The sequence below is a fragment of the Electrona antarctica genome (genome assembly GCF_951216825.1).
Source record: "Electrona antarctica genome assembly, chromosome: 17".
NCBI classification, from domain to species: Eukaryota; Metazoa; Chordata; class Actinopteri; order Myctophiformes; family Myctophidae; genus Electrona; species Electrona antarctica.
The window spans coordinates 15,830,473-15,858,077 of NC_136798.1; the positions used below are offsets into that span (position 1 = coordinate 15,830,473).

Sequence of the window (27,605 nt, forward strand, 5' to 3'; positions counted from 1 at the left end):
GGTCTAAATTAGTACCCTAGCCCGCCAAACACGAGACTCTCGTGTTTGAGGGCTTGTATTCTTTAATCCATCTTTTAATCTGATCGTATCGCTAGCTAATGTTGCTACCCGCATCAACACAAAGTGGGACATTTTGAAGATGCGCACGCATCCACTTCCATTATAAACCCTGTATTTAAACCTCTGTATCTCAGAAAGGACATTGAGGGGGCCGTTTCTGGTGCATACAGGGGTTTTCAACGGGCTGTAGCAGGCGGGCTGACACTCGCGGTCGGGTTTTTCCACCACCGACCGAGAGAACAACATCCGGGCATGACATCACACACAGCAGTTTGTCATTGTAACATCCGGTTACGGATATTTGGCTCTTCAAAGTAAGTGTTACGTGCGATAAAACCTTGGCAATACGCTATTGAGGGATTAATTAATGCTGGCGCGAATTGGATTAACAACATTCAACATTTTGGGCATGTCATTAAAGGTGACATTTATAAAACATTTAGAAAATAGCAGACCAGGCTACAATCTCACAATGTGCCTCATCGCAATACGTTGTGAGGTTGTATTATCTATCACAATTTTGTCATATGACAAATGTCTTTTTAATACAACACTGGTATTCAAATTTTATCCACAATAAGCCTTTTTTTTTTACTTCATCATGAAGCCTATTGAAGCCCCGTTTTGGCTCGAATGAAGGTTGCTTTTGACCTCAGAACCTTTGGTTGTGAGTTGTCTTGGCTTTAGTTAGAAGTCACGGTCCCAACCAGAGAACTCTTCCTCAGCCTTAGGCTGTTCATGTGGGAAACGGTCAAAGTTGATGTAGCAGGGTCCCTGAAGGAGGCGAAAAAGAAGAGTGAAAAATTAACCCATTGGCTCTCAAACTTTTTAATTTCAAGCTCGGAGTGTACATAACTCATACCTCCCATTTGCATACTCCCAGAGTTGCAGTCCTGCAGGGGTCCATTCCGAACCTCCTCAACGAAACCTAGGGTCCCTTGACCCCCTGCCTTGCTGAGCAAATTATGAACGTTTACTAAAATATCAGATCTACAAGCTTGCTACGCATTGAGCTTAAAATTGGATAACAGAAATCATATCAGAGTTTTTTTACTCTTTTCTTTTATTGTCAATTGTGTTGCAAATTGCAATATTATAGATGGCATCATCTTTGAATGTTAATTGACAGATTTTTATTAAAATGCTTTACACCTGTCATTTTGGCCAACCCACCTGGGCTTAAAATGTATGATTACAAGAATTGTTTGCTGAATGTGCTGTAGTATAGCTATTTTTATTTGAGTTCTGTTTTGAGACAAACTCAAGATCATGGTCAAAATAACATACTGTAATCTGCCTTATCTCAGAACAAGTAGTCTTGGAAAGACAAGGTTTGATGCATTTGATTGTGCACAATTAAATCAAGTGATGTCTGTGACATCAGACTGTTATAAAATACTGTCTAATAAAATACAAATTCTGTCTTGAGTGTTATTACATGAATAGATTTCAAAGAAACTTGGTGGGAATAATTATCAGTAGGCTGGTCCAGAGATATTAGCTTTTGGGGACATGGTCACAGTAGCAACATTTCCCTAAATAGTCATGGAAATGGCAAACTTGGAGGACAGTTGCATACCGTATGTGTTGGCGGATGGCTGCATGCACTCTAATGAGTACTCTTTAGTCAAGAAATAGTGAACACTAATCCTGAGCTATTCGTAAGATTCCTCATATGTTTTACTTAAAATACCCTGTCATTAGTACATGGAGAGTCATGTGTTTTATCCCGGTGAAAACCTTTTTTTGTGACTCTACCCTCTGGCATATTTAGGCAAGTCAAAAGTCTGGAGCATTTTTGCATAATTAGCATGGCTCTCAAGTTCAACCCATGTCTCCATGGACGGCCAAAACAGTTGCAAAATGTATGTGTAACGAAGACTCTGACTAGGACGTTGGGCTATATGATATATGACATGTTTAGTATGACAATCCCTATATTTGGGCCCGAGCCGACCTAGTGCTGATATCGATAGATATGGTAGAACCATATATGGATAGAACCATATATGGATAGATCTAACTGGCTTAGTCATCGTGACAAGCCTGGTCGGAGAATATATAGAGGGTCGGCTTCAGGGAGAAGGCAGAAGTCAAAGCATCCTGGTTTAAGTTCTAACCGGACACCACTGCGGGGGTCCTAAGCTAAGTAATCAGCAATACAGCCTTGAGCTATTTTATATGGTCCTTCTTGAGTACGGATTAGGGCTTACCGCAGTAACGGGATGCTGAAGTCTTCCAGACACATACGAACCAAGGTATCTGGCTTTACAACCCATATACCTTGAGTAGCTTCTATGACTCAGTGGCAAGATTTTAACCAGATGGTAACCCAGTCGCTGCCAGTCTGAACACTCTGGCAGTCCTGGCTGCTCCGCAGGTGAGCAGCAGCATCTCGAAGCGGTGAGATGCACTCTGTTGCCGCCAGAGCATGAACGCTCTGGCGGTCCTGGCTGCTCCTTAGGTGAGCAGCAGGGTCTCGAAGCTGTGAGACCCACTCTGTTGCCGCCAGAGCATGAACGCTCTGGCGGTCCTGGCTGCTCCGCAGGTGAGCAGCAGCATCTCGAAGCGGTGAGATGCACTCTGTTGCCGCCAGAGCATGAACGCTCTGGCGGTCCTGGCTGCTCCTTAGGTGAGCAGCAGGGTCTCGAAGCTGTGAGACCCACTCTGTTGCCGCCAGAGCATGAACGCTCTGGCGGTCCTGGCTGCTCCGCAGGTGAGCAGCAGCATCTCGAAGCGGTGAGATGCACTCTGTTGCCGCCAGAGCATGAACGCTCTGGCGGTCCTGGCTGCTCCTTAGGTGAGCAGCAGGGTCTCGAAGCTGTGAGACCCACTCTGTTGCCGCCAGAGCATGAACGCTCTGGCGGTCCTGGCTGCTCCGCAGGTGAGCAGCAGCATCTCGAAGCGGTGAGATGCACTCTGTTGCCGCCAGAGCATGAACGCTCTGGCGGTCCTGGCTGCTCCTTAGGTGGGCAGCAGGGTCTCGAAGCTGTGAGACCCACTCTGTTGCCGCCAGAGCATGAACGCTCTGGCGGTCCTGGCTGCTCCGCAGGTGAGCAGCAGCATCTCGAAGCGGTGAGATGCACTCTGTTGCCGCCAGAGCATGAACGCTCTGGCGGTCCTGGCTGCTCCTTAGGTGAGCAGCAGCGTCTCGAAGCTGTGAGACCCACCCTGTTACCAGAATCTGGATGCCAGAATCTCGGAGCCGTGAGACCTCCCCGGCCTTTAGAGTCAGAGCACTGGTGATGTGCAGGAGAGAGAGCACTGGTGATGTGCAGGAGAGAGAGCACTGGTGATGTGCAGAGTACTGGTGATGTGCAGGAGAGAGAGAGCACTGGTGATGTGCAGGAGAGAGAGCACTGGTGATGTGCAGAGCACTGGTGATGTGCAGGGAGAGAGAGAGAGAGAGCACTGGATATGATCACCTCCCTGAAAGTAGCCAGGGTTGAAGTGATGGCGTCGTGTTGTAGACGCCAGGGTCGAAGTGGTGGCGTGGTGTTGTAGACGCCAGGGTCGAAGTGGTGGCGTGGTCTTGTAGACGCCAGAGTTGAAGTGATGGCGTGGTGTTGTATACGCCAGGGTCGAAGTGATGGCGTCGTGTTGTAGACGCCAGGGTTGAAGTGATGGCGTGGTGTTGTAGAAGCCTGGGTCCGAAGCTGTGGACCACCTTTGATACGGTCAAGAGGGCGTTACTTCAAACTGGAACTGCATGGATTGGCCGACTCTGACCCATTGACAGGGAACGCCCTTAAAGGGTGGCATGTGATTTGATCTTGAGGTTTGTATGACCCACCGTAACATCAAAGGAAGAAAGCGGGACGACTGGACGCCATCAATGAGGTGGTCTGAATGGCTGACGCTTGATGTTCAAGCCTCCGTATGCTTGTATTGGGGTGGCCTGAGGGGTCTACTGTTCAAGCCTTCTAGATATGGTACAGATTTCCATGGGAAATCTGGGGGTGGCAGAACGAAGGCTTTCACCTAGAGCTTTATATGTCATTAGGGCCAGAAGGCATGGTGGATATCATGAGAGCATTGTCTGGACATTTCACCTAGAGCTTTATATGTCATTAGGGCCAGAAGGCATGGTGGATATCATGAGAGCATTGTCTGGACAGCATGATGATGCAAGGGCATCGGAGCTATATCAACCCTCCCATAGATGTTGGAGCAGTCGGAGGACGGCAGAGGCTTCGTTCACCGATAGGATATCGAGATGAAAGTGCAAGCTGACAGACCAGAAGTCCAGGTTCATAGGGACCGAAGTAGTCCAGCAAGGAGGCTGGACGGTCACTCTCGCAGAAATGACCATGAGCATAACCGGAGACGAACAGTCATCATGCATGGTACGGTAGAAGCACCCAATTCTGCCGATCATACACCAAGTAACCAGCAAGACGGCAAGAACTGACGGTCAGTACTGTAATAGCGGCACACACCATCTTGGGGTATGCGGCAGGTTCAAACGACTGAGTTTAATGGCGAAACGAGATTTGATATGACAGATGAAGCTGTGTTATCAGCAATGGACATCGTCATCAGGCAAGAAACTGTAAACTACAGACTAGGAGTGAACTGTGGTGGAAGGCACCCTCTGGCTTTTCACAGTATTAATAGGAGCCGGACCCGGTTGAACCGGAGAGCAGATGAACATTTGCGGAACCCTAGGACACCTAAGATTGAGACGGGACAGGATTTACAAGAGGAATTACCGCAGCCAGCTTTTACAATCTTGACTATAGCAGGAGAGTCCTTGCATGTGGGCTATCCACCGCCTAAAGGGAGAAATGTCATGTTAAAGGTGTGCAAAGTTCTAATTTGCAATTATGGCAAAGTAATGGAAGTATAGGCAGTTCTGGATGATGGTTCGGGGCGAACCATTTTGTTACACACAGTTGCCAAGTCGGATTGAGGGGTCAACCTGAAGAGTTGCGTATCAGAATCATGAGAGATCTTCAAGTTTTGCACGGGGTGGCTGTATCTTCCGAGGTATCTCCTGCCGTACAGCCAAACCAAGTCAATAATATTGAGGGAGCATTGATCGCCAAACAGCTTGGATTGTGAGCATACACAGATCGTCAGCAGACTAATGGAGAGAGATTAACATCTTCGAGAGCTTCCCTTGCTGGATAACTACCAGGCCTGGCCTGTTAGAACCTAGCCGAAAGAAAGGACAATGTCTGAGTCTTCTGGATGCGGTATAGATTTCAACGTGAAATCTGGGGTGGCTGTAACGAAGACTCTGACTAGGACGTTGGGCTATATGATATATGACATGTTTAGTATGACAATCCCTATATTTGGGCCCGAGCCGACCTAGTGCTGATATCGATAGATATGGTAGAACCATATATGGATAGAACCATATATGGATAGATCTAACTGGCTTAGTCATCGTGACAAGCCTGGTCGGAGAATATATAGAGGGTCGGCTTCAGGGAGAAGGCAGAAGTCAAAGCATCCTGGTTTAAGTTCTAACCGGACACCACTGCGGGGGTCCTAAGCTAAGTAATCAGCAATACAGCCTTGAGCTATTTTATAGTATGCAATGCCATGAAGTAAGAAATTGGCACCTGCCCGAGTTTGTAGAATTCTGTAATAGCCTACTCCAACACCAGCTGCTTTTAAAAATAGACTGTAGACACATTCATCGTAGAGTCTTGATAACATACCTTAACCAAGTTCTTTAGTCTTTTAACAATCCTATTATAGATATCAAAGCTCTAAACAGCATCTATCAGAACCCTTCTCACAAGTCAGATACTGTATATCAACTGGTACATATGATATAATGAATTAAATAAGCACTTTTTTCTAAAAGGCATGATTTGAGTTTTAATCCTGAATCTCTTACTACACCAGATTAAGAAATAACATTTATGTAGACATACACACGTACATATGTGTACGTACACAGAGACTTGGTGCATTTATAGATAGATGTAGTACACAAAGGGTAAGTAATCTTATTGGATGTCATCTTAATCTTATAAATGCACCAAGTCTCTGTGTGTACATACTTACCTACGTGTGTATATGTCTGTAACCCACGTAACTCGAGAACCGGTCGCCCCACCAACTTCAAATTCGACACACGTGTTCCCAGCCCCACAGGGAGTGCAGTGCCCGGTGTCGAGTGCGTCGGATAGCCGGTTGTCCAGAACCAGCACAAATGCCTCTGCCCGGGCTCTGGACCTGATCACCCCTATATCTTTATATATGGAGCTGGCCTGTTCTGACATCACAATGACTGATACCTGTAACTCCATACCTGTATATGGGCATAAAAGGGACACAGACATAACTGCATGTCAGACAACTTGCATCGTTCCACGTAGGCCAGTGGGCACCGCTTTAGTTATATGAATGAATCACTTATGGTATTTTTTTTTTTAAATGGCCGATCTACAAGCTCACAACCCAGGGCTTTGTTTCACTACATACTGGAGTAGGAATCCACCTAGTGTTTGTGTTGCTGTGCTGCACACAGGCTGCTGAAGCTTTGTATAGGGATTTAATTGCTTCATAGAATATTCATTCCACACGCCAAGCACGCCAGCAGAAAAAAGCTGGAAAAAAGTTTGGACCCCATGAGCTCCCTATTAAGCTTTCTGGAAGTCGATAAAGAATACAAAAGTAGCTTTATAGATTCCAGCTCTAATTACTATATTCCCATAATACACTTTTTATAAGCCCTGTGTTTTCTGTATCCATTCTTCATAGATTTCAGCTCTAATTACTGTATTTACTTTATAGAGTACGGGTAGAACATAACAAGCCCTGCGTTTTCTGATTTTTTTTTTCATAGATCCCAGCTCAACTAACTGTATACATGATCTATAGTACTACCTGGGTTTTCTCTGATTTAATTCCTCATCCAAAAGTACATCTGCCAGTTCCAGGTAGGTACTGAGATAGCCTTGGATTTAGAATGTTACTGTATAACGTATAGGAAAATATAAGGTTTATTTCAGCAGTAGACATGTACATGAATGCATTATTTATTTAAAAAAAACGTGTGTAGGCCTTCTCTTTTTCCAAATTGAAAATGTATAAAGAATCAATATCAGACCGATAAGCAGAATCACTAATGGCATTGGTATCGATACATTTTCGTATTGGTTTGAATAATAGTTTACTGGTTCCTGGGCTGCCTGGCACAGGGGTGATATTTTTTCTTCTTCATAATATTAACTTAATTCAAGAAAATTAGCAGCCCTATATGGTTGGATTAATATTACAGATCAAACAAATCAAGATTACTTGGTGTAGAAAAGGTCCATGAGCATACATGGGAACTGGCCACATGTGGCCCCCACCTTCACTTAATGTGGCCCTCAGGTTAATATCGCTATAGTTCATAAAGTTAACATAACTATCATTTGAAAAGGCATTTGAAATTTTAAAAGTTACTTTTCAACATTACAATTAAAAAATTTAAAAAATATTCAGGATTTCAATTTAAATATAGCAAATGGCTGATCTACAAGCTCAAAACGCGTCGCAGTGCGGCGCGTTTTGAGCATGTAGATCAGCCAATTTTCTTATAATGGGTTGAGAATTGCAAATTGCAGCTCTTAAAACCTATTCTCTTTGAGAAGAGAATCCTTTTGAATTTTTGCTTTAACCCAAATGGCCTTACTGACGAATTATGTCTGTACACAATACAACTATTAATGCTACAACTATATACAGTACAGTGCCTTCTTCAGGCCTGCCTGAGGAAGGTCTTTGGCTGAAATGTTGTTTACTGATTTCTTTAGAAAAAGGAAAATTGGCACGGGTGGCTGGGCACCTTGGCCCGGGCGTCTGGGCACCTTGGCTGGTAATCCAGTCTGGCAGTGCCAGTTCGGTTCAGTCGGTTCGACTCCCGATCCAAGACGGCCTTTACTGCGTGTCACCCCCCCTCTCCCCCCATCTCTCTCTCCCCATTTCCTGTCAGCCTACTGTATACCTATCTCTCTATAAAAATAAATCAAATAAAGGCGAAAGCCACAAAAGAATATCTTAAAAAGAAAAAAAAAGGAAAATTAAGGTCTGGGTGCTCAGACGTTCAAGAAAAGTGTAGCGAAGGTGCTCTTTGGTGGAGGACTGAAAACTTGAGTTAAAGCCTTTGTTGAAGTTCATAATAGAAAAACTGGGATGACCCACGGCCTTCTTCAGGGTAAAACTGTTTGAGCAATGTCATGTACTGTATACTCCACCAACGCATCTGTGGCCAAACTTTCACCCTGGTGTGCAACAGCCTTTGGATTACCAATTATACAAAAATGTAATGCCGTACGATTTTGTAATATAATATGTAAAACATGTTTCCAAATTTGTATACACCTTATCAATTAAGATTGGTATTTCGGACTCTACAGCCTGCCCAAACCAAAAATGTTTTTTCTGCTGGTTATCTAGTATCTAAATATTACTGTGATTTCTTGTCTTCTCATTCTTACCTGATGGTCTTGCTACAACATAGCGCCTACTATTAATTGAAGATGGTGTGTGGGACATTATAAAATTATATATTGAATGAGTATCAGATTGTACGGTATAAGGCTAAAATCTTCGCAAGTAACTGAAGTCACTGACTTTTAATTTGTACCCATAGATCAGTGCTTCCCAAAGTGCTAAATTAGTTGATATAGCATCACAACTAGTTCAACCACAGTATTTTATACTTTGGCTATTCAAGAATAGCTGATCTAGAAGCTCACACTGCTTGTAGATCTTGTAGTGTGTGTGTGCTAGATTTTCTAAAAATCTTGAAAGAATGTGAAATATTTGGAATATTAATTTGGATGGTCTAAAATTGGACTAAAGTTTGAACCCCTGCCATAGACATAACTAATGCTGAGTCATAGTGTTTGGACTGACCTTGCGTATGAGACGCATAGTTGGAGCGTCCACTTGCCCCACTCGCAGCTTGCTCCAGTTCATACTGCTAAACCACCTGCAGAGGAAAGAAAAATGGGTTTGGTGACAAGGTAGATGGTCGTCCACCCTATAGATCCAGGTCGTTTCGTTCCATTATTTCTTCCTTGCTGCCTTCGCCAAGTGCTAGCTCTTGGGGGAAATGTGTGTCTCTGTAAGAGTATGGCCTTGACCCTGCTCCTCATGTAAAGTGTCTTGAGAGAGACACATTCATTTTCTATAGTGGAAAGTATCCAGATATGAGGCAAGGAAACTGAAAAGGAAACAACATGAATACCCTGAAGAAGGCCTTGCTGGCCACTATGCATGGGCTATCCCATTCTATTACCACATCAATGAAGGCTTTTTAACATTTTTCACCAGAAGAGTGTCTTGATTCTTTTTTCTTTGAAACATGAATAGTGTTGGAAGATAAGACACTAAAAAAAACTAGGCTTTTATCAGGGGCACTTTTATCCAAAGCGCCAACTTACAGATTCAATTATTTTATTTCAACTACCAGCTTTTAATATGAGTGGCAAACGGGAATTAAATCCCCTTTAATGAATGGAATGGTTAACCCTATAGGATTGTATTATGCCATTCTCGACGCATTACACTATATAGAACTACAGTGACTATTGAGAGAGACAGAGCGACACAATAAGCATTACCTGTGGTGTCGAACATCTTTGATTCCATTCTTGGTGTTTCCTAACCTCTGACCTGGCCGTGGCCTATCAACCAGAGCAGGACATTACAATTCATTTTCACATGTGTTTTCAAGTCAGAAAAGTAGTTTTGTATTTTGTTTTTATTATATTTTACATTTAGATAGAAAAAAGAAAGTGTTCTGTAAATTCATTTGGATCTCATTATCAGACTGAGGTACTGCATGTTATTTAGGTGTACTGCACAGTATGTTATTTAGTATTTATGTCACACTTCCATTTAAGTTTGAATGTATATGCTATCAAACTATGAAATGTATGTGTGACAAATTTCCAGTCAAGGAGTAGGCCTATAGTGTACTCTCTCACCTGCACAATTTACTGATGATGGACTTGGCTGCCTCACTCATGTAAGGGGGGTACTTGAGCACCCCATCCAAGATCTTGGCATAAATCTTCTGCGGCTCAGAACTGGAGAATGGAGGGCTGTAAAGTTTGAAACAGACATTGAGACTTGAAATTGTACATCCTTTTGAACAGCACTGCAAATATTTATCACTGCAGCATAAAGACTATTTGTGACTGTGTGATATAGATTGTTATATTTATTGAATCCTGTAAGCTACTGTGTTGACCTGTTCCATGGTTCATGCTGTTATGCTGCCATCTACTGGTTCATTTCAAGGAGTGTCCTGTTTGTGATTATGAATAGAAGCTGGAGTTCATATCCTCTATGTCTATTGGACCAAACAAATGATCTCTGGCTCATTTATTGGACATTATTGTCCAATACCTGCTGCTATGTGGACCTATCATGACAGCGCTACCAACTGTGCCACCGTGCCCCCTTAATTTGCATTTTTAGTTGTATGTCTGTATTGTATAATTTGCTTTGTTCAGGACCCCAGGAAGTCTAGAGGCTCATTCATGTGTCTCTAATGGGGATCCTTATATTTGAACTCCTGGCTACCAGATAGAGCAGAGGTGCTCTTTAGATTCTCCTTGAGGTGTATTCGGTTGCCTGTAGTGACAGACAACGGTGCCTCTCCTTTGTGTATTGTGTGTATTCTTGTTTGTTCCTTTTACTTAAGCATTCTTTAGTTATTATTTCTTGGTTATTTTGGTGATAATTAGAAATCTGATTTCACCAATATACCAGAGCATATTTGACTCAATGGTTTTGTTTTATTAAAGGTATATTCAGTGATTTCACTTAATTCAAATATCACTTATTTTTTCTTTTTTGGATAATCCTCCCTACTATAAAGTGTGCTGACCATATAAGGAGTTCCTCCCTGTCCCCAGTGAGCCCCTGGGGTCAAAAAACCCTAGTTTCGGTTTGGGCTTTGGGTGGCAAAGCCTTCATCCAATCAGGATGAGAGGGGCCTTCCTCCAATCATGATCGAGTGGGCCGGGCCTTGGTGCATGTGCTGTTGGTCTGTTGTACTTCCCCCACTGTAGAGCGTGTGCATGTGCACATCTTGTTACCGGTGCGGTCCAGGTTCTTTTCCAAATCACTGAATGCTCCTTTAATACATTCTCATGTAACCTTGGTTATCCCTTTCCCTTTTCCGGCTATATTAAACGTTATACTCCATCCCCTAGAACTTCCTAGGGACTAGGGTCATAACAGTGGCAATGAAGTTGAAGTTTGATTATTATTACCTTCCCACTAGTAGCTCATACACTAGTACACCGAGGGACCAGAAGTCAACTGCGAAATCATGTCCATGGTTCTGAATAATCTCTGGGGCGATGTACTCGGGAGTTCCCACAAACGAGTAGGTTTTCTCACCACGCACCAGCTCCTTAGCAAAGCCAAAGTCCACCTGCATCAGGACACACACACACACACACACACACACACACATGTTAATTGTGCCACCTTAAGCAGAACCAATTCCCATATGCACCACTTGCACTAAAGCGATTGAGTTCTGAGAAGAAGAGGTAATATATCATGTGATTTGACACTGTACACACATTCACTCATGTATGAATCAAGATCAGCATAAAAGTATATAAAAACTCGCCTTTTGCTCACAGTTGAGACTTATACTATATATTTGAATGTTCGAACAATCGACAAGATTCATATTGTCATTTTCGGTAGAAAATGTGTTACAATTGTCAAGCAGCAGGGGTGAGCAGCGCTCCCTCATTTCTAAATAGATAATTTTGGTTTTGTTTAATGACACACACACACACACACACACACACACACACACACACACACACACACACACACACACACACACACACACAGTGGGACTCACCAGTTTGACATAGCCCTTCCCATCCAACATCAGGTTCTCAGGTTTCAGGTCTCTGTACATGATGCGCTTCTTATGGAGGTAGGCGTAGGCCTCCACCACGCAGGCGGTGCAAAACATGGCAACGGGTTCTTCAAAACGCCGTCTGGCAAGTAGAGAGATCAGGTTAGAGGACGGTTAAAAGATTGTCAGCCAGAAGAGACGCAATTCAAGGCACACTTTGATGAATACTGTTTGCCCCTCGGCGGGCCTGTGACTTCTCACACTTCTTTGAGCTTGGTCCAGATCTCCCCTCCGCCACAGAACTCCATGATCATGTAGATGTAACGGGTGTCTTTGAAGGCAGCATGAAGCCTAGACCGAGATGAGTAAGATATCAGAGAAAGATGTATTTTGGATTAATGCCACATTTAATTTCTGTGGATTTCTTTGCTACATGACAAAAATAATGTTATTTACCAAGAATATTGTCACACACCTACGCACGCACAGGCACGCAGGCACACACACACACGTACACACACGTACACACACGTACACACACACACACACACACACACACACACACACACAAGCTTTCTGTCTTTTGCTCTTGTTTAGCCCGTCTCCGGACCCCCCGGGTTGAGCTCCTTTGGACCTACCACGTAGGGTCCGGTCTCACCGGCTTCAAGCGACATGGGATGCCATCTGATTTCCCCTGACTTAGCCCTGTGCTGCGGTGTGGGTGTCACGCTGACATATTCCAAACGAAGCATATGAACGCTATAGGAGACACCGAACCATCTGACCCCCCCCGCGAACGGCTCAGAAGCCGTTAAGTATTTTTAATGTTTGTACGACCGTTTTGGCAGCTCTGAAATTCTCTCTTGTTGACATCCCATTGTACCGCCTCTCGGCATCTCGGTTGGCTAGCAGCGCCTCCCTACGCGCCTCGTAGGCGCAGCTAGCCAACCGAGATGTCAACAAGGAGGGACCGAAGAGAGAATTTCAGAGCTGGCAAAACGGCCGTACAAACATTAAAAATACTTAACGGCTTCTGAGCCGTTCGCGGGGGGGGTCAGATGGTTCGTTGTCTCCTATAGCGTCCATATGCTTCGTTTGGAATATGTCAGCGTGACACCCACACCGCAGCACAGGGGTAAGTCAGGGGAAATCAGATTGCATCCCATGTCGCTTGAATCCGGTGAGAAGGAACCCTACATAAAGTCATCAAAATGTCAGAAACTTTAACGTAGGGTTCCGAAAGGAGCTAGCTCTTGTTTCACTTTTTCTTTCATCGCTATGGCCCTCATACTCCCCATCTTCCAAGCAGAATGCCACATTTAATTTCTGTGGATTTCTTTGCTACATGACAAAAATAATGTTATTTACCAAGAATATTGTCACACACCTATGCACGCACAGGCACACACACACACACACACACACACACACACTAGCTTTCTGTCTTTTGCTCTTGTTTCACTTTTTCTTTCATCGCTATGGCCCTCATACTCCCCATCTTCCAAGCAGAACCCCCCCCCCAATGGCAGAGTGTCTTGTGAGTTTCAAATGCATAGTCACCTGACAATGAAGTCACACTGACTGGCTTTGAGTATCATTTTCTCAAACAGCACGTGCTCCTCCTGTCGCTTGGCAACAATGTGTTTCTTACTGACCCGTTTCAGGGCATAGTATTTACCATGCTGTGCCGAGGTCACCTTGCAAAAATCAATGACATGAGATGATGATAATTAGTAGCCAATCATTGTGTGTCAACTCACAAACGATGATATCCATCCAGTGTCTTCTGTCTCAGTATGAGCTGAAGCCAATTAGTTTGTCAAACTGTCAAAAGGGTTAAAAACTCTTGTATTAGCACTTTGATGACCAGCTCTTCTGTGATTGTCAAGTCTGGTCACTTTGGACAAAGTATTTAACTGTTGTATCCTTAGAGTATATATGAGGTTCAGAGGTTGTATCACACTGAAAAAATAAATGAGTGGGCTCGGGCGGCTGGCGTAGCCATCTGGGCACCTTGGCTGGCAATCCAGTCTGGCAGTGTGCTACGGGTTCCCCAAAACAAAAAAACAAGAAATAATCACATAGTGATATTTGTCGGGTGAAAGAATTAGTCATATTAGTCTGATTATTGCCTTGTGGCCGTTGTCGTTTCCGACGTTCTGTGCGTGGTTCAATGACTGTTTTGTTGTGGCTTTTAATTGGCTGCGCTGCACTGTTTCAGCCGCGTTTGTTTTGAAGTTATATCGAGTACTAGTTATATCGATACTCTTCCCCATCACCCCGTGAGTGTGACCATGAGCATGCTTCTCTGCTGCGTTGCTCTGCAATGTATGTATGCAGCCTGTGTGGCTGCCAGGGATATTTGCCTCTCCCCTTCCCATTGGCTAGAGGTAGCTTTGCCGTCGCTTGCTGTCCCATTGGCTAGAAGCAGCCAATCACGTCACCACGTCAGTATGACTAGGGTGATGACGATGTCTACATTTCATGAGCTTTCACTAGTCAGGTTTCACCTGAAGACAGTGTCACTCATTTAACGAACACATACTCACCAGCTCAACGCGGCCAAAGCCGCCCACACCAAGGGTGACAGGCTCTCCTTGATAGCGTCCCTCTTGGTATAACACTGGAAGAAGGTCCTTAAGCACCATAGTGGAGCCAGGACTGAGAGGTAGAGTGAGAAAGTTTTATACTGCTATTTTAGCTATTAAAAACAAATCAGCACGTGTTTTGTTTATTACAAACTATTCGCGAACATCATTAGCTTCTCTGAAACCAAACTTGATGAGTCAACCAAAGACCCAGAAGTTGAAATAGAGAACTATTCCTTGATCAGAAACGACAGAAACAGGCATGGTGGTGGCGTGTGTATGTATATTCACAAAGACACTGAATATGTTACTCGTACTGACTTACAGCATGATGAAATTGAAACTGTGTGGGTTGAATTAATTTTCAAAAAGGCTAAATCAGTATTAGTGGGCACCGTCTACAGACCGCCTGACCAACATGGGTTCTATGATATACTTGAGGGGTGCTTAGCTGAGGAGGAATGTGTAGAGAAAATCCTGATTGGCGACTACAATACAGACATGCAACGTAAGGAAGCACCTGTGTTTAAGTCATTCAGTAAGTTCTGTGATCTACATAGTGTCAGTCAGCTAATTACCCAACCCACTAGAGTGTGTGATTCTACTCAAACTGTCATTGATCTCATTCTGTCCTCGGACAAATCCAGAATCTCCAAGAAAGGGGTTATTGTATGTGGGCTTAGTGATCATTTTATGATATTCTGTACCCGCAAAATACAAAAACTTAAGACCGGCTGCCACAAAACAGTCATATCAAGGGACCTCAAAACCTACTCTAGTGAGGTCTTTAACCAAGTATTGGAGAGTCTGGATTGGTCCGATGAGCTTAAAAGCACACTTGTCGAAGAAGCTTGGCTTGGCTTCAAAACCAAATTTACATCAGTACTGAACTACATGGCTCCTTTGAGAACCACCAGGGGCAAAACCCGCTCGGAACCATGGATGAATTCGGACATACTGGCTGCAATGAAAGCCAGAGACAAAAAATGCTCTGAAGTTCTAAAATGCAAGTCAAAGCTAGCCAAGCGCTTCGACAGTGTTCGCCAAGCTCGTTTGAACAACCTAAATACACAACGAATCAAACTACGAAACAGTGTAACTGCCATGACCAAATCAGCTAAAAGTAACTTCATTAATGATAAAGCTCAGGAAAACAAAAACAATCCTCATGAGCTCTGGAAGCTACTAAACAATCAACTAAGCTATGGTCAGAAACTAAAAACCAGATTTTCGAACATAAACATCAAATCTGACAACACTCTCATCACTGACAACCTTGATGTGGCCAACTACTTGAATATCTTCTTTACAAACATAGCAACAACTCTGGTTAACAAACTGCCCTCCCACTCTGGGCTCTTTGGTGTAGAGCACATTACAACCTTCTACAAAAACCTAGGTGTTTGTAAAGACGATTTTAAACTAGTTATGGTAACAACTGATGAGGTAATTAAGAAACTGAGTGCCCTCAAACCCCACAAGGCCACAGGCCATGACAACATTCCCTCCAAATTTCTCAGAGACTCAGCCATCTCTATAGCTCCAATCATCACCCACATAGTAAACCTCTCCATCAAACAGGGACAGGTCCCCCAAGATTTCAAACTGGCCAAAGTAACCCCCTTGCACAAGAAAGGGAGTAAATTAGACCCCGGCAACTACCGCCCTATTTCTATTCTTAGTTCCATCTCGAAAGTGATGGAAAAAATAGTCTATGAACAGGTTGAAAAGTATCTTGCCACTAACAAATTATTGTACGAGTTCCAATCTGGCTTCAGAACATCCCACTCCACTGACACATGCCTTCTCTATTTAAGCGACCACATCAAACAAGAGGTGGACGCTGGCAAATACTGCGGCATGGTCATGCTGGACCTCCAAAAGGCTTTTGACACCGTGAACCACTCCATACTGGTTAACAAGCTAAAAGCAATTGGTTTCGATAGCACATCAGTGAGCTGGATGCAATCCTACCTGGAGGGGAGAGAACAGATGGTGGAAGTGAACGGAACACTGTCCCCCCCCCTCCCAGTGAGCTGTGGCGTTCCACAAGGAAGCATACTAGGACCTCTACTGTTCCTAATATATGTAAACGACATGACTTCAGCCTGTGACTGCAACTTGTTCCTGTTCGCAGATGACTCAGCACTGCTGGTCTCGGACAGGGACAAACTGCAGGTTGAAAATGCCCTCAGCTCTGAACTCGGTAGAATCTGCACCTGGCTCGCTGATAACAAACTATCTTTACACCTGGGAAAAACTGAATCCATTCTCTTTGGCTCTATTAGTAATCTCAGCAAGGCAAATGGCTTCTTGGTTAGAGTGGGTGACAATGTTATCACACGTAAAGATGAAATTACCTACCTAGGTTCCATCCTGGAGGCTAATCTTTCCGGTGATAAAATGGCCACCAACGTAATCAAAAAAGTCAACCATAGAACAAGATTCCTCTACAGGATCTCCTCACTGGTCAACAAAAACACCTTGAAGACCTTAACAGGAGCCCTTGTACAGGGTTTCTTTGACTATGCATGCACCTCCTGGTACCACAGCACCTCAAAGGCCCTTAAAACCAGGCTCCAGACTTCCCAAAACAAACTGGTCAGGCTCCTACTTGATCTAGCCCCCCGAACCCACCTCACCCCTGCCCACTTCGACAGGCTGGAATGGCTTAGGGTCGACGACAGAGTACAGCAACTTGCAATGGGTCTGGTCCACAAGATTCGATACACCACCAAGATACCCATGTACCTGTCTAGATACTTCCTTAATGTTAACGAAGTCCACACCCACAACACCAGAGGGAGTGCAACGAACCATGTACAACCCAGATTCGGCACAAACAAGGGACTAAACTCTTTTCGCTCCTATGCCACCAAAATGTGGAACGCCCTACCAACTGTCATTAAGACATGCGAATCCCTTGACTCCTTCAAAACCGCTCTCAAAGGGCACCTACGGATGGCTGCAATTCGAAACTGGCCCCCGTAAAATCTGAATCCCCCCCGCCCCCCCCTTCTTTCCCCTCACTGTATATATTTCTTTTCCCTTTTTACCTCCTTTTTGATGAATTCCTGTTCTGTCTATAGAAGTGTCTATTTGTACGTCTCTAAATGTTTTGATGATTTGAACATGGTGGACCCTGTTGGAAACAAGTGTAATGCTTAATTGGGTCGTCCACTCACAGTTAACAGCCTTTGTATTGAGTTTGTGCTTGAAATGTACTGTAATTCTGCAAACTGTTAATAAATTCTTCAATCAATCAATCAATCAATTCATTTTAATTGATTAAATCGATTTGTTCGTACATAGCATTATCCACCTACTCCTTCAATTACCAATATATATATTTAGGCTCACCATGGCTTTTCTGGAGCTACCACCTCCTGTAGCACCTTGGAGCTGAGAGAGAGAGAGAGAGAGAGATCAAGGTGGTGATTTAAACACTTCACAAAAATAATCAGTATGACACGGTGTCATGCAGTATGACCATGTCTGTAACGACACACCCAAAATAGGGATGCCAGGTTGAAAGTGAGAGAGAGAGAGATCATCAAGACATGCTACCGTGGGTTTAATAAAGAGTTATTCAGACATAAAGAGTGAATAATGTAATAGTAAGAGTGTAATATGTGAGAGAGACAGTGGCTTGCATTACTTACTCATCAAACAGCTCCAGGTGTTCAACAGGAATAGTATCTTCAAATACCCTGCACGATAGAACGGAGAAGGCATGATGAGCTAAGGCCAATAACATTCTCTCATTTGACTACATTTTTACACTCAAGGAGTTAAACCAACACTGGATTTTGTTGTGAAGAGCAAGGCTACAGTACATGCTACTGAACCAGTGAAAGCAGGAGACTCATGGCTGTATAGCATTTGTTACAGGGTCACACAGTGGCTGCAGAATGTCAACAGCACAGAACTGTGACATTCAAACGTGGGTTTTTAATGGGGGACCAGAACTCACTCTTTGTCAATGGAGAAGCAGGTAACGGGGCCATCAGCAGTGCAGGTGGCAGTTCTCAAGACCTCCCTGCAAATGGCAAACAGACATGTCATTAAGTGGGCCACAGACCAATTGTTATGGGTCACGGGGTCACGCCGTCACCTAGAGTAAAAATCTAGGAGTGTGGGGAGACTGGGGACCAAATTGTTACAATTAAGATGGCGGCAGCAGCAGAATAAGATACAGTATAAACAAACACTGTGTTGCACCCTGACGAAACCGATTGCATCAGGCACAAGCGTTGCCAGGGTTACCGTATGAGGGCTTGTTCCCCGAAATGCTCCCCTTTTCCCATCCGCCGAATCTGTTTCTGTTGGCCGTTGACATTCTTAGTCACCAGTACCTGAGGGCACATGCATGCACACGCACACACACATACACGCACGCACGCGCACGCACACACACACACAGATTGAGAGACAGAAAGAAAGACACTGTTCATGGGTCACGATTTAAAACTTAGTAGTAATCCCACGACTCACGAGTAATGAGTAAAACTCCCATTTTCTTTTCCTACATGTTCTTTTTTTAATTAAAACAATTTAAATAATGTTATACATTTTAAAACAAACAAACCTAAGAAATTCCATGAATAAAAGTAATAATAATGAAAGAAGTAGTGAAAATAGCTGATCTACAAGTATATTTGTTAGTTGCACTAGTTTGTGTCCCAGGCAAAAGTCTAATCTCTCTTTTGAACCACTGAGATAGAGAGCACATGTGCATCCTACATGTAGGTATTACAAATAGACTACTTCATCCTGTGTAAACTAAACTAGGTGCTGCACCTACCATCTTTTTTTTTCTTAGAGATTAGTTTATCGATTACTTTTTCGATTAATCAATTAATTCGAGAAGCATGTTATTTTTTTGTTATTTTAACCACTTAAGAGTCAGTTGTTTTATACTTCGTCGCACAATGGTGGAGTGCAAAAATAGTATAGTAGACGCATTACGATGGATGTGACGTGAGCGTATATATTTTATAGATTACCTATGTTTGCCTATTTTCACTATTTTTGACATTTCTTTGGCATTTTGGAAATATCTTTGCCTATAATGACATAACAAAAAATAGAGTGATTATTATTAATTGGTTAAATTATCAAACATTTTTATGATAATAATTAAATTAGTTTGATTAACTTTTACACCTCTAAACTAAACCGTATACCAAATGACTTGTTATTATTGGGGGAGTTTAAAAGCATATCATCTGCTTTACCGTACCTCTCCTTTCAGGATGATGTAGAATGTGTTCCCTTCCTCGCCCTCTCGAACTATCACGTCCTTATTCTGGAACTTCACCTATAGGAAAGAATCAAATCGAGGAAATTGATCAATTGGCAGAAAATCACTTTTACACAACACTATAGACAGTATTTTAGTCTTTTAACCTATTCAGGACGGGAACCCCATTTGGTGTTTTAAGCATTATGATATATATTAGCTATTGAAAAAATAGCAGATCTACAAGCTCATAACGTGGCAGCGAGTGCCGCGCTACGAGCTTGTAGATCTGCTATTTTTTTTAAATCGTGAAAATATGGCGCAAATCTTTGAATATATATTCTTTCAAAGCGAACGTTTTTAACTCAAATCTTTGCTTCTGGGGGGTCCCTGGAACAAGATATGTTCAGATGGGGGTCCGCAGCAAAATACAGATAATTCTGGGGGTACTTGAAATGAAAAAGGTTGAGCACCACTGACATAGAAACATAGGTTTTTCAGAAAACTGTTAGGATTTAGAAGCCTTTTTTATCAGCCTCAGGTCTAAATGGGTAGAAGGAAAAACTTTACATATCATTATACTGTTTGAAGTGCATTGTTTCCTGGTCCATGAACAAAGCCAATTTGTTTTTGTACAGTGTGTACCATCACCTCTTCCATGGAGTCAATGAGCTTAGACAACTGGATGTCATTCAGGTCTTTCAGGGTACGAGAGCTGAAATGACACATGGTGGTTGGTTGGTTACTTTATGTGGTTTGTCACTATGAAATACTTGACACATCTCTAAAAACATATAGTGATGCTGTTGCTTTCAATCGTTGCATTGGTTCATGGTGTTCTTTTGTCGGATTAACCATTTGAACCCCCAACATCCATATTCTGAGCAGAACGTTGGCTAGAAATAGCCAATCTACAAGCTCACAACGCAGCAGGCAGTTGTGAGCTTGTAGATCGGCTATTTTTGGAGAGATTTGGTGTAGACAGACAAAAGTGACCCAAGTACATATTACTGTATGTACATATTCAAGTCCACAACCTATACACTCACGTCTTCAAAAAGCCCATGATCTGCTCGCGTTTTTTCTTGGACTTGTTGGTCATGATGGTTCTGTAGGTCTGTCTCTCCATGCACCACAGACGCACCACTGTCTTTGCTGTAACAGAGAGAGTTATAAAGTTATAAAATGACATCAATGTGGTGTATCTTGATTTAAACACTTTTTTACAATGCTATTTCACAAAAAAGCAGTGTGACACGGTGTCATGCAGTATGAGCATGCCTGTAATGACACACCCAAAATAGGGATGCCAGGTTGAAAGTGGTTAAGTGAATAATTCACAAAGGATATTGCACATGGATTGTTCCTGTGGAGCAATAAATGCTGTCTGCTCAGCTGAGTGCAGCTCGCAATTACAGCCTTCTTTATGGAGATGTGTCTCATTATGACTTCCATAAATATCTAGAATATCATAACAGAGCCTTACCTTTAACTGTGGCTGTGCGTTTGCAGTTGTACAAGATGGCCAGCTCCCCGAACACATCACCCACGTTGAGGGTTCTGAGTTGACGTCCTCCCTGGGTCACAATGAGTTCACCAGCTAGGAGAGAAATATGTTGCACAGGACTGTACATATTGCATACATTATGCATAATTTATATCTACTGTATACATACATAACTACTACTGTACTGTATATGCCCTCTTAAAGTGACAGATTGCATATTGAATTTATTTGTGTCCGGCTAGGCCTAGTGTCGGCAACCAAGTCAGTCCCTGGGCGCGCGCACACACACACACACACACACACACACACACACACACACACACACACACACACACACACACACACACACACACACACACACACACACGTATATCCATACCTGCGACTATGTACATGCTGTCCCCTTCGGAGCCCTCTTTAATAACGTCGTTCCCGGGTTTGTAGTCACTGGCCACCAATAGATCCACCATCATGGCCGTCTGTTCATCATCAAGGCGACTGAGGAAGTCGTTCTTCTGGATAGCCTTGACGATCAGACTTGTCTCACTAGCGATTGAGGGAAACAGAAGTTAAAATGTGTTGATGTCATATTTATGGAAAATCTCAGGTGGCTTCGAGATCGGGGTCTATACTTGGCCCCCTACTATTCTGAGGCATATACCTCAGAATATGGATCCTAGGGTTCATGTGCTTGACCCAGTAGTCAGCTGGTGCAGCTAAACGTCTGTCTCACTCGACAGTGTTAGTCATGAGAAGAGCTGCATAATCAAACGTGAGAACATCTGTGTACTGTCAGTGTCAGCCTGGTGTACTGTAGTTTGTTCTGTACAGTTCTTTATTATTATAGGCTGATTTATGTTGACTAATCAACTTTAAATACTGAGGTCTTTGAAAAATATAGAAATGTCTACTAAAAGTCTGCCTACTCTTGATTGATTGATTGACATTTTTATTTCACAGTATGTAGAATGGGTACATTTCAAACGAAAGCACAAGTCAATACAAAATCTGTTACTTAAAACAAAGGCAGTCTGACTGAGGAAATGTGCCATATTCAGAAAAGGAAACTCAAGAAATATCAACATTGAATGAAGAGGAATGTGAAAATTATACCAAATCATGGTTCCAACCCAAATGGGAAATTATTTCTGAATGTGGTGATTCTCTTTCCAATTTGATTACCAGCTTTAATCCAAAAGTACCTGCTGATGATCAAAAAGAGAAACCTCATCATTTTTCGACCGCGGTCGAGATCATGGATTTCACAATGCCACGCCAGACTTTCCAGTCCTTCATTGCCATCCCCAGTTCCTGCTTACTGATGCATGTGTCCCTAGCAATGACATCAGTGAACGACAGTTTTCTACCTCTGGTCTGCTTTGAGGCAGGATTCCAGAGAAGAAGGGAAGATATAACCTCGTTGTCAGCTCTATAGCAGTGGCCCGGCAAACTGTGTTCTTCTGGATCGGACTAGTGAAGAAACACAGGGAAGGTTGCTGTATATTAGATTAGTCGATTGGTGGCTCTTCCAAGAGAGATTTTGCACTCTCATTAGAAGGCGGTGTTCGTGCCATCCAACCGTTTCTCTAATTTATTTGAAAGTGTCCATGTCTCGGAGGCATAGAGTAGAATCGGCTCGATGGTCGTCCTAAATATTTTTGCTTTGAACATCTTACTAAGCTGGGATGACCAGATCTTATGCATGTCATTGCAGGCTGACCAGGCCATACCCTTCCTAATTTGAAAGTCCTTTTGGGAAGAAGATCTATATGAACCCAAATACTTTTAGTCATCAACCTGAAACCTAGCATAATGGAATAAACCTTTTTTGAGTTTAACTTTATCAAACAGATTGGTCTCACCATCAACGCAGATAAGACAAAACGTAAGTTAAACCCCAAAACCAACTAGCCCCTCATCATAAATAATAAAAATGTGGAGGAAGTCCAGGATTTCATCTACCTTGGAAGCAACAACAGATGGGGATTCAGGGGCAGATGTAGAAAGCAGGATCTGTAAGGCACGGGGAGCTTTTGCCATATTAAAATCGATATGGAGATCAGGCAAGATTAGTATAAACACCAAACTGAGTATATTTAAGAGCAATGTCCTGGAGGTTCTCCTGTATGGGGCAGAGTGACACAGGCCATCTGTCACAAGCTGGATGTATTCCAAAGGAGGTGCCTTAGGAGAATACTGAGGATATTTTGGCCCATGACGAAGACCTGTACAGGAGAACAGGCCTGACCCTGTCAAATGTGATCAAGTTCAGAAGGTGGATGTGGATCGGACATGTTTGCAGAATGGACCCAAATGCCATCCCAAGGGTAGCCATGAGATGGACACCACCTTGGAAAAGAAAAAGAGGCAGGCCCAAAGAGACCTGGAGAAGATCAGTGCAGAGAGAAATGAAAGAGTTGGGGTGGACCTGGGGCCAATTGCAACATTGGGCAGAAGACAGACGGCATTGCCGTTCGTTGGTGAAGACTTATGTGCTATCCAGCACGAAGAGGATTAATATACTTTTGGACATTCCTCGTTTCCCATTTTAAGTGGTGCAACCACTTCCTTAAGTGACTATGGCCCTCATTTATCAATCGAGTGTAAAATCTGGCCCAAATTCGAGTGTAGGATTCGTAGTACACCCACGTCGGGTCGGCATTTACAAAGTGATCGCAGACAGCTGTTTCTTCCTTAATTTCGTTCGGACGTTTATAAATGTGACGGCTGAAATCTATCTGGCACGCCCTATGAAATCAAGCCTCGCCCTCGTTTTTGCGACATGAACAACTGCAGTACGACCTTGGAAACCATAGTTACATGACGAAAAAAGTCAATAAAAAAGTCACCCCCACTCTCATACACACACAGACGCACGCACGCACACGCAACTTGCAAGTCCAACTGGTTTGTTGTCGCCTATCTTAAATAAATAAAGAACGAACACCTGTATGAATTAAATAAAGCTGTAGCTGTAAAGTACCCTGTCTGTTTCTCCTCTCGCCTCGCTTGCCTTGCTGCCCCCCCCACACACACACACACACACACACACACACACACACGCACATACGGGCCGTGGCCCAGTCAGTTTAGAGCTGGCCCAACTGAGCCTTGTGCATGCAACTTTCTGGTTAGTAAACCACAGCATGCAAGCCGCCTTTGTTTTAAAATGGTTCCCCAAACCGTTCACAGTTCACACTTCTCTATCGGCCGTGGATGCGCCCCCCCCCCCCCCCCCCATGCTAATTTGCCCAGTCAATCATTTGATCCGCGCTACGCGCCTGCCGTGTGTTGTTAGTTGTAGCCTATATTAAATTATTAAAGTATTTATTCATTTAATATAGCCTACAACAATATATTACTGAACGAAAATCTGAACCTGCATGTGAACAATGAATTAAATAACAAATAGGCGCACACACACGCTGCTGTTTTCCTCCTCTCCTGTCCTGTCTGTCTCTATCACTGTGGTCCGTTCATGACACCGCGACCATGCACGTTCATGACAATCTATTTAGATTACCTCGCTAGTCGCAGTAGTCAATTGACAATTATATAAATGTGCAGCCTAAACCAGCCTCATGTGGCACACTGGCACTGGTGGGCTGGCAGCCTGGCTGGGTGGTTTAGCCTATACCTAACTCCGATGCGGTCAGCGGTCCCCAATTTTGCGCTGGCACGCCGGCACGGCACATTTTGGCATTCGAGCGACGCGTCGGGTTTATTAAACGAGGAGGAGATTGCACATAGGCTACTGTAACTCCAGAAAGACATCGGCCTGCTGTAGATTCGGCTACAGTAGGCTACCCATGTTGGGACTCTCCGCAGCTGCAGCGCTGCACTATAGCCTACTCTCCAACGTCCCGTCATGGAAATATCCTCAGCCCAAATCCTCGCATGTATGCGCTCATCATGCAAAACACTGTTTAAATGGCTTACGCATCTAACTTGCAACATTGTTTTTAAATGCGCGATTTTAATTGCTTGCTTGTAAAGTTGGAAATCTCCTACTAATTTCATATGACACAAAGACACATCGTTGATGTATTCCTTAACTTTTTTTTCTTTTTTACATTTAGCCCATATACATACAGTTTTATATAAACATTTTAGGAGTGAATACATATGTTTCGATGCCTGTGACAGCCTCTCAGCTGGTCAAACAATGCTGCTCCGCTGTTCTACGACAGAAAAACAGGTGAGGACAAAGCGTACGACAGCTCCCGACCAGACGTGAGTTTTGTCTTGGCACAAGATCAAAATCAAACGTTGGCGCAAATGGTAAATGCCGAAAATTGCGGTAATTTCGGCGTACACCCATATTTTGGCGTACGCACGGTTGATAAATGAGGGCCTATGTGTGTGTGTGGGTGGGTGTGTGGGTGGGTGTGTGGGTGTGTCTGAGCACGAAAATAGCATGGTTGTTTTTCACCATCTGTGCGCAACGTAACACACACACAAACACACGCACATATTAACTGTATATATGGTGATTTCGGGTGTGCCAGTACAGTGACAGTACAGTACAGTACAGTAGAGGGTACAGTAGAGGGACCCCCACACGGTAACTCTGTCATTTCTCAACCGTTTCGGACGTGGGGCGGCTCGCCGGAATCGGGCCGGCACCCTGGGTGTGTTCCTGTGGATCTGGAACCCCCCCCCCCGGGGACCCCCACACGGAGTTGCACCACTTACTTCACACAGGTGTGATTTTATTATCATGTTTGCTGCACAAAGCCTGCAAAAAGGTACTCTCAGACTCAGTCAACCACCACACAAGGACAATGATTTTCAAAACATCACACTGACCACTAACCTGGAAGTTTTCTTGAATTTGGTCTGTATGATTTCAAGGTTTTCAGGGATTGGCTCTGAGGCCATGACGGCTGCACGACTCTTCCTGACCACTGGGTGAATTTCATTACCACTGCGGGAAGGGAACTCTGAAGTGGACAAAACCAGGCAGACAGAATGGATGCTTAACAAAGTGTGTGTGTGTGTGTGTGTGTGTGTGTCGTATTTTATGTTGATGTGCCCTTGAAAATGTAACGTTAGTGATGAAAGCTACATCATTCTGAAAGAAAGTAGCTAAGCTACTGCCCATTAGTTATAAGTGTGTGTGTGTGTGTGCGCTTACCTAGGTCATGATAATGACTATGTAGCTCCTGCAAGAGCTTTTCTTTTTCCTGGAGTCTTTTCTCTGCATGGACAAAACATTACACTTTACGTTAATATTGTTATGATGAGTCCCTATTTATGATTGATATCGCATTCTCTCTGACAGATCTGAATGAATAGTGTTGAATCAATTATGCATGGTTCACTTGGATTTACCTGATCAGTCTACATTATGGAAATGGTGAATAAGTATGCCCATGTATTCAGTATACTGTAAGTTCACATAAAAATACATTTACACAGTTGACAGTTGTTGTATACATTTAGATTTATGTAACCTAATATGTGTTAGTGGTGTAAAGAAAGTGTATATCCCACAATAGTGTAGACTAGAATAGTGGATTATTAATAATAATAATAATGAATTGCATTTTATAGCGCTCAAAGCGCTTTACAATGGTTCATTCATACATTGGGAGGTGAAGCGGCAAACAGTCGACACCAGCGTCCTCACTTCCCACATTCACACACCAATGGTGGCGAGCTCACACCGACCAACTCATTGGAGGCAGTGTAGGGTTCAGTGTCTTGCCCAAGGACACTTCGACATGTAGACAGGAGGAGCTGGGATTGGAACCGCCGACCCACAGATCATTGGACGACCTGCTCTACCTCCTGAGCCACAGCCGCCCCGATTACAGTAATGAGACATAGGGCTATATCTTACGCCACCCCTTATCCCTAAACTAAACTTATTTGCCATTTTTTACTATTTTAAAAAATCTTTTAAAATAGTTCAAATAGCTGATCCTCAAGCTCACACACACTGTGTAGATGTAGATCAGCTAGTTGAACTATTTTAAAATGATTTTCAAAATAGTAAAAAATGGCAAATAAGTTTAGGGATAAGGGTGCAAGATGGAGCCCTTAATCCACAACATGAAACAATAGAAAGGTTGTTCCGTGTCGACAACTTCTGATTATTCATTAATAAGCAAAAAATTCAATAAATCACTCTTATGGTATCAGAGTGTATATGCCGTTCATGATCAACAGTATGGTTCCATTGTCCCTGACATGGAGTACAACGTTGAGAATGACAAAGGACACATTGAGTACAGTATGTGCGTAGTTAAGTTTGTACTCACCCAGGTCTGTGTTGTGTCTCTGCAGCTCCTGGTTGATCTGTAACTGTTTGTCCAGCTGCTGCCTCATCTCCTCCATTTGTTTCTCCATGAC

At 43.4% G+C, this 27,605-nt stretch overlaps 1 protein-coding gene across 1 annotated transcript; it reads right to left on the reverse strand.

Annotated features, from left to right (window-relative positions):
- Positions 1 to 747: 747 nt before the first annotated feature.
- prkg3 (protein kinase cGMP-dependent 3) lies at positions 748 to 27,605 on the reverse strand (the record flags this gene model as incomplete). The annotated part of the gene is made up of 21 exons (XM_079526802.1): positions 27,515 to 27,605; positions 26,386 to 26,448; positions 26,065 to 26,191; positions 21,628 to 21,794; positions 21,228 to 21,341; positions 20,791 to 20,896; positions 20,393 to 20,456; positions 19,742 to 19,819; positions 18,766 to 18,854; positions 18,473 to 18,538; positions 18,162 to 18,209; positions 17,860 to 17,901; positions 14,461 to 14,572; positions 13,472 to 13,608; positions 12,173 to 12,262; positions 11,912 to 12,053; positions 11,301 to 11,464; positions 10,005 to 10,121; positions 9,639 to 9,701; positions 8,929 to 9,004; positions 748 to 834 (listed from the first exon to the last, which is right to left on the reverse strand). The coding sequence occupies exons 1-21, from the start codon at positions 27,600 to 27,602 to the stop codon at positions 748 to 750; spliced, it is 2,040 nt and encodes a 679-aa protein (XP_079382928.1). The 5' UTR covers positions 27,603 to 27,605.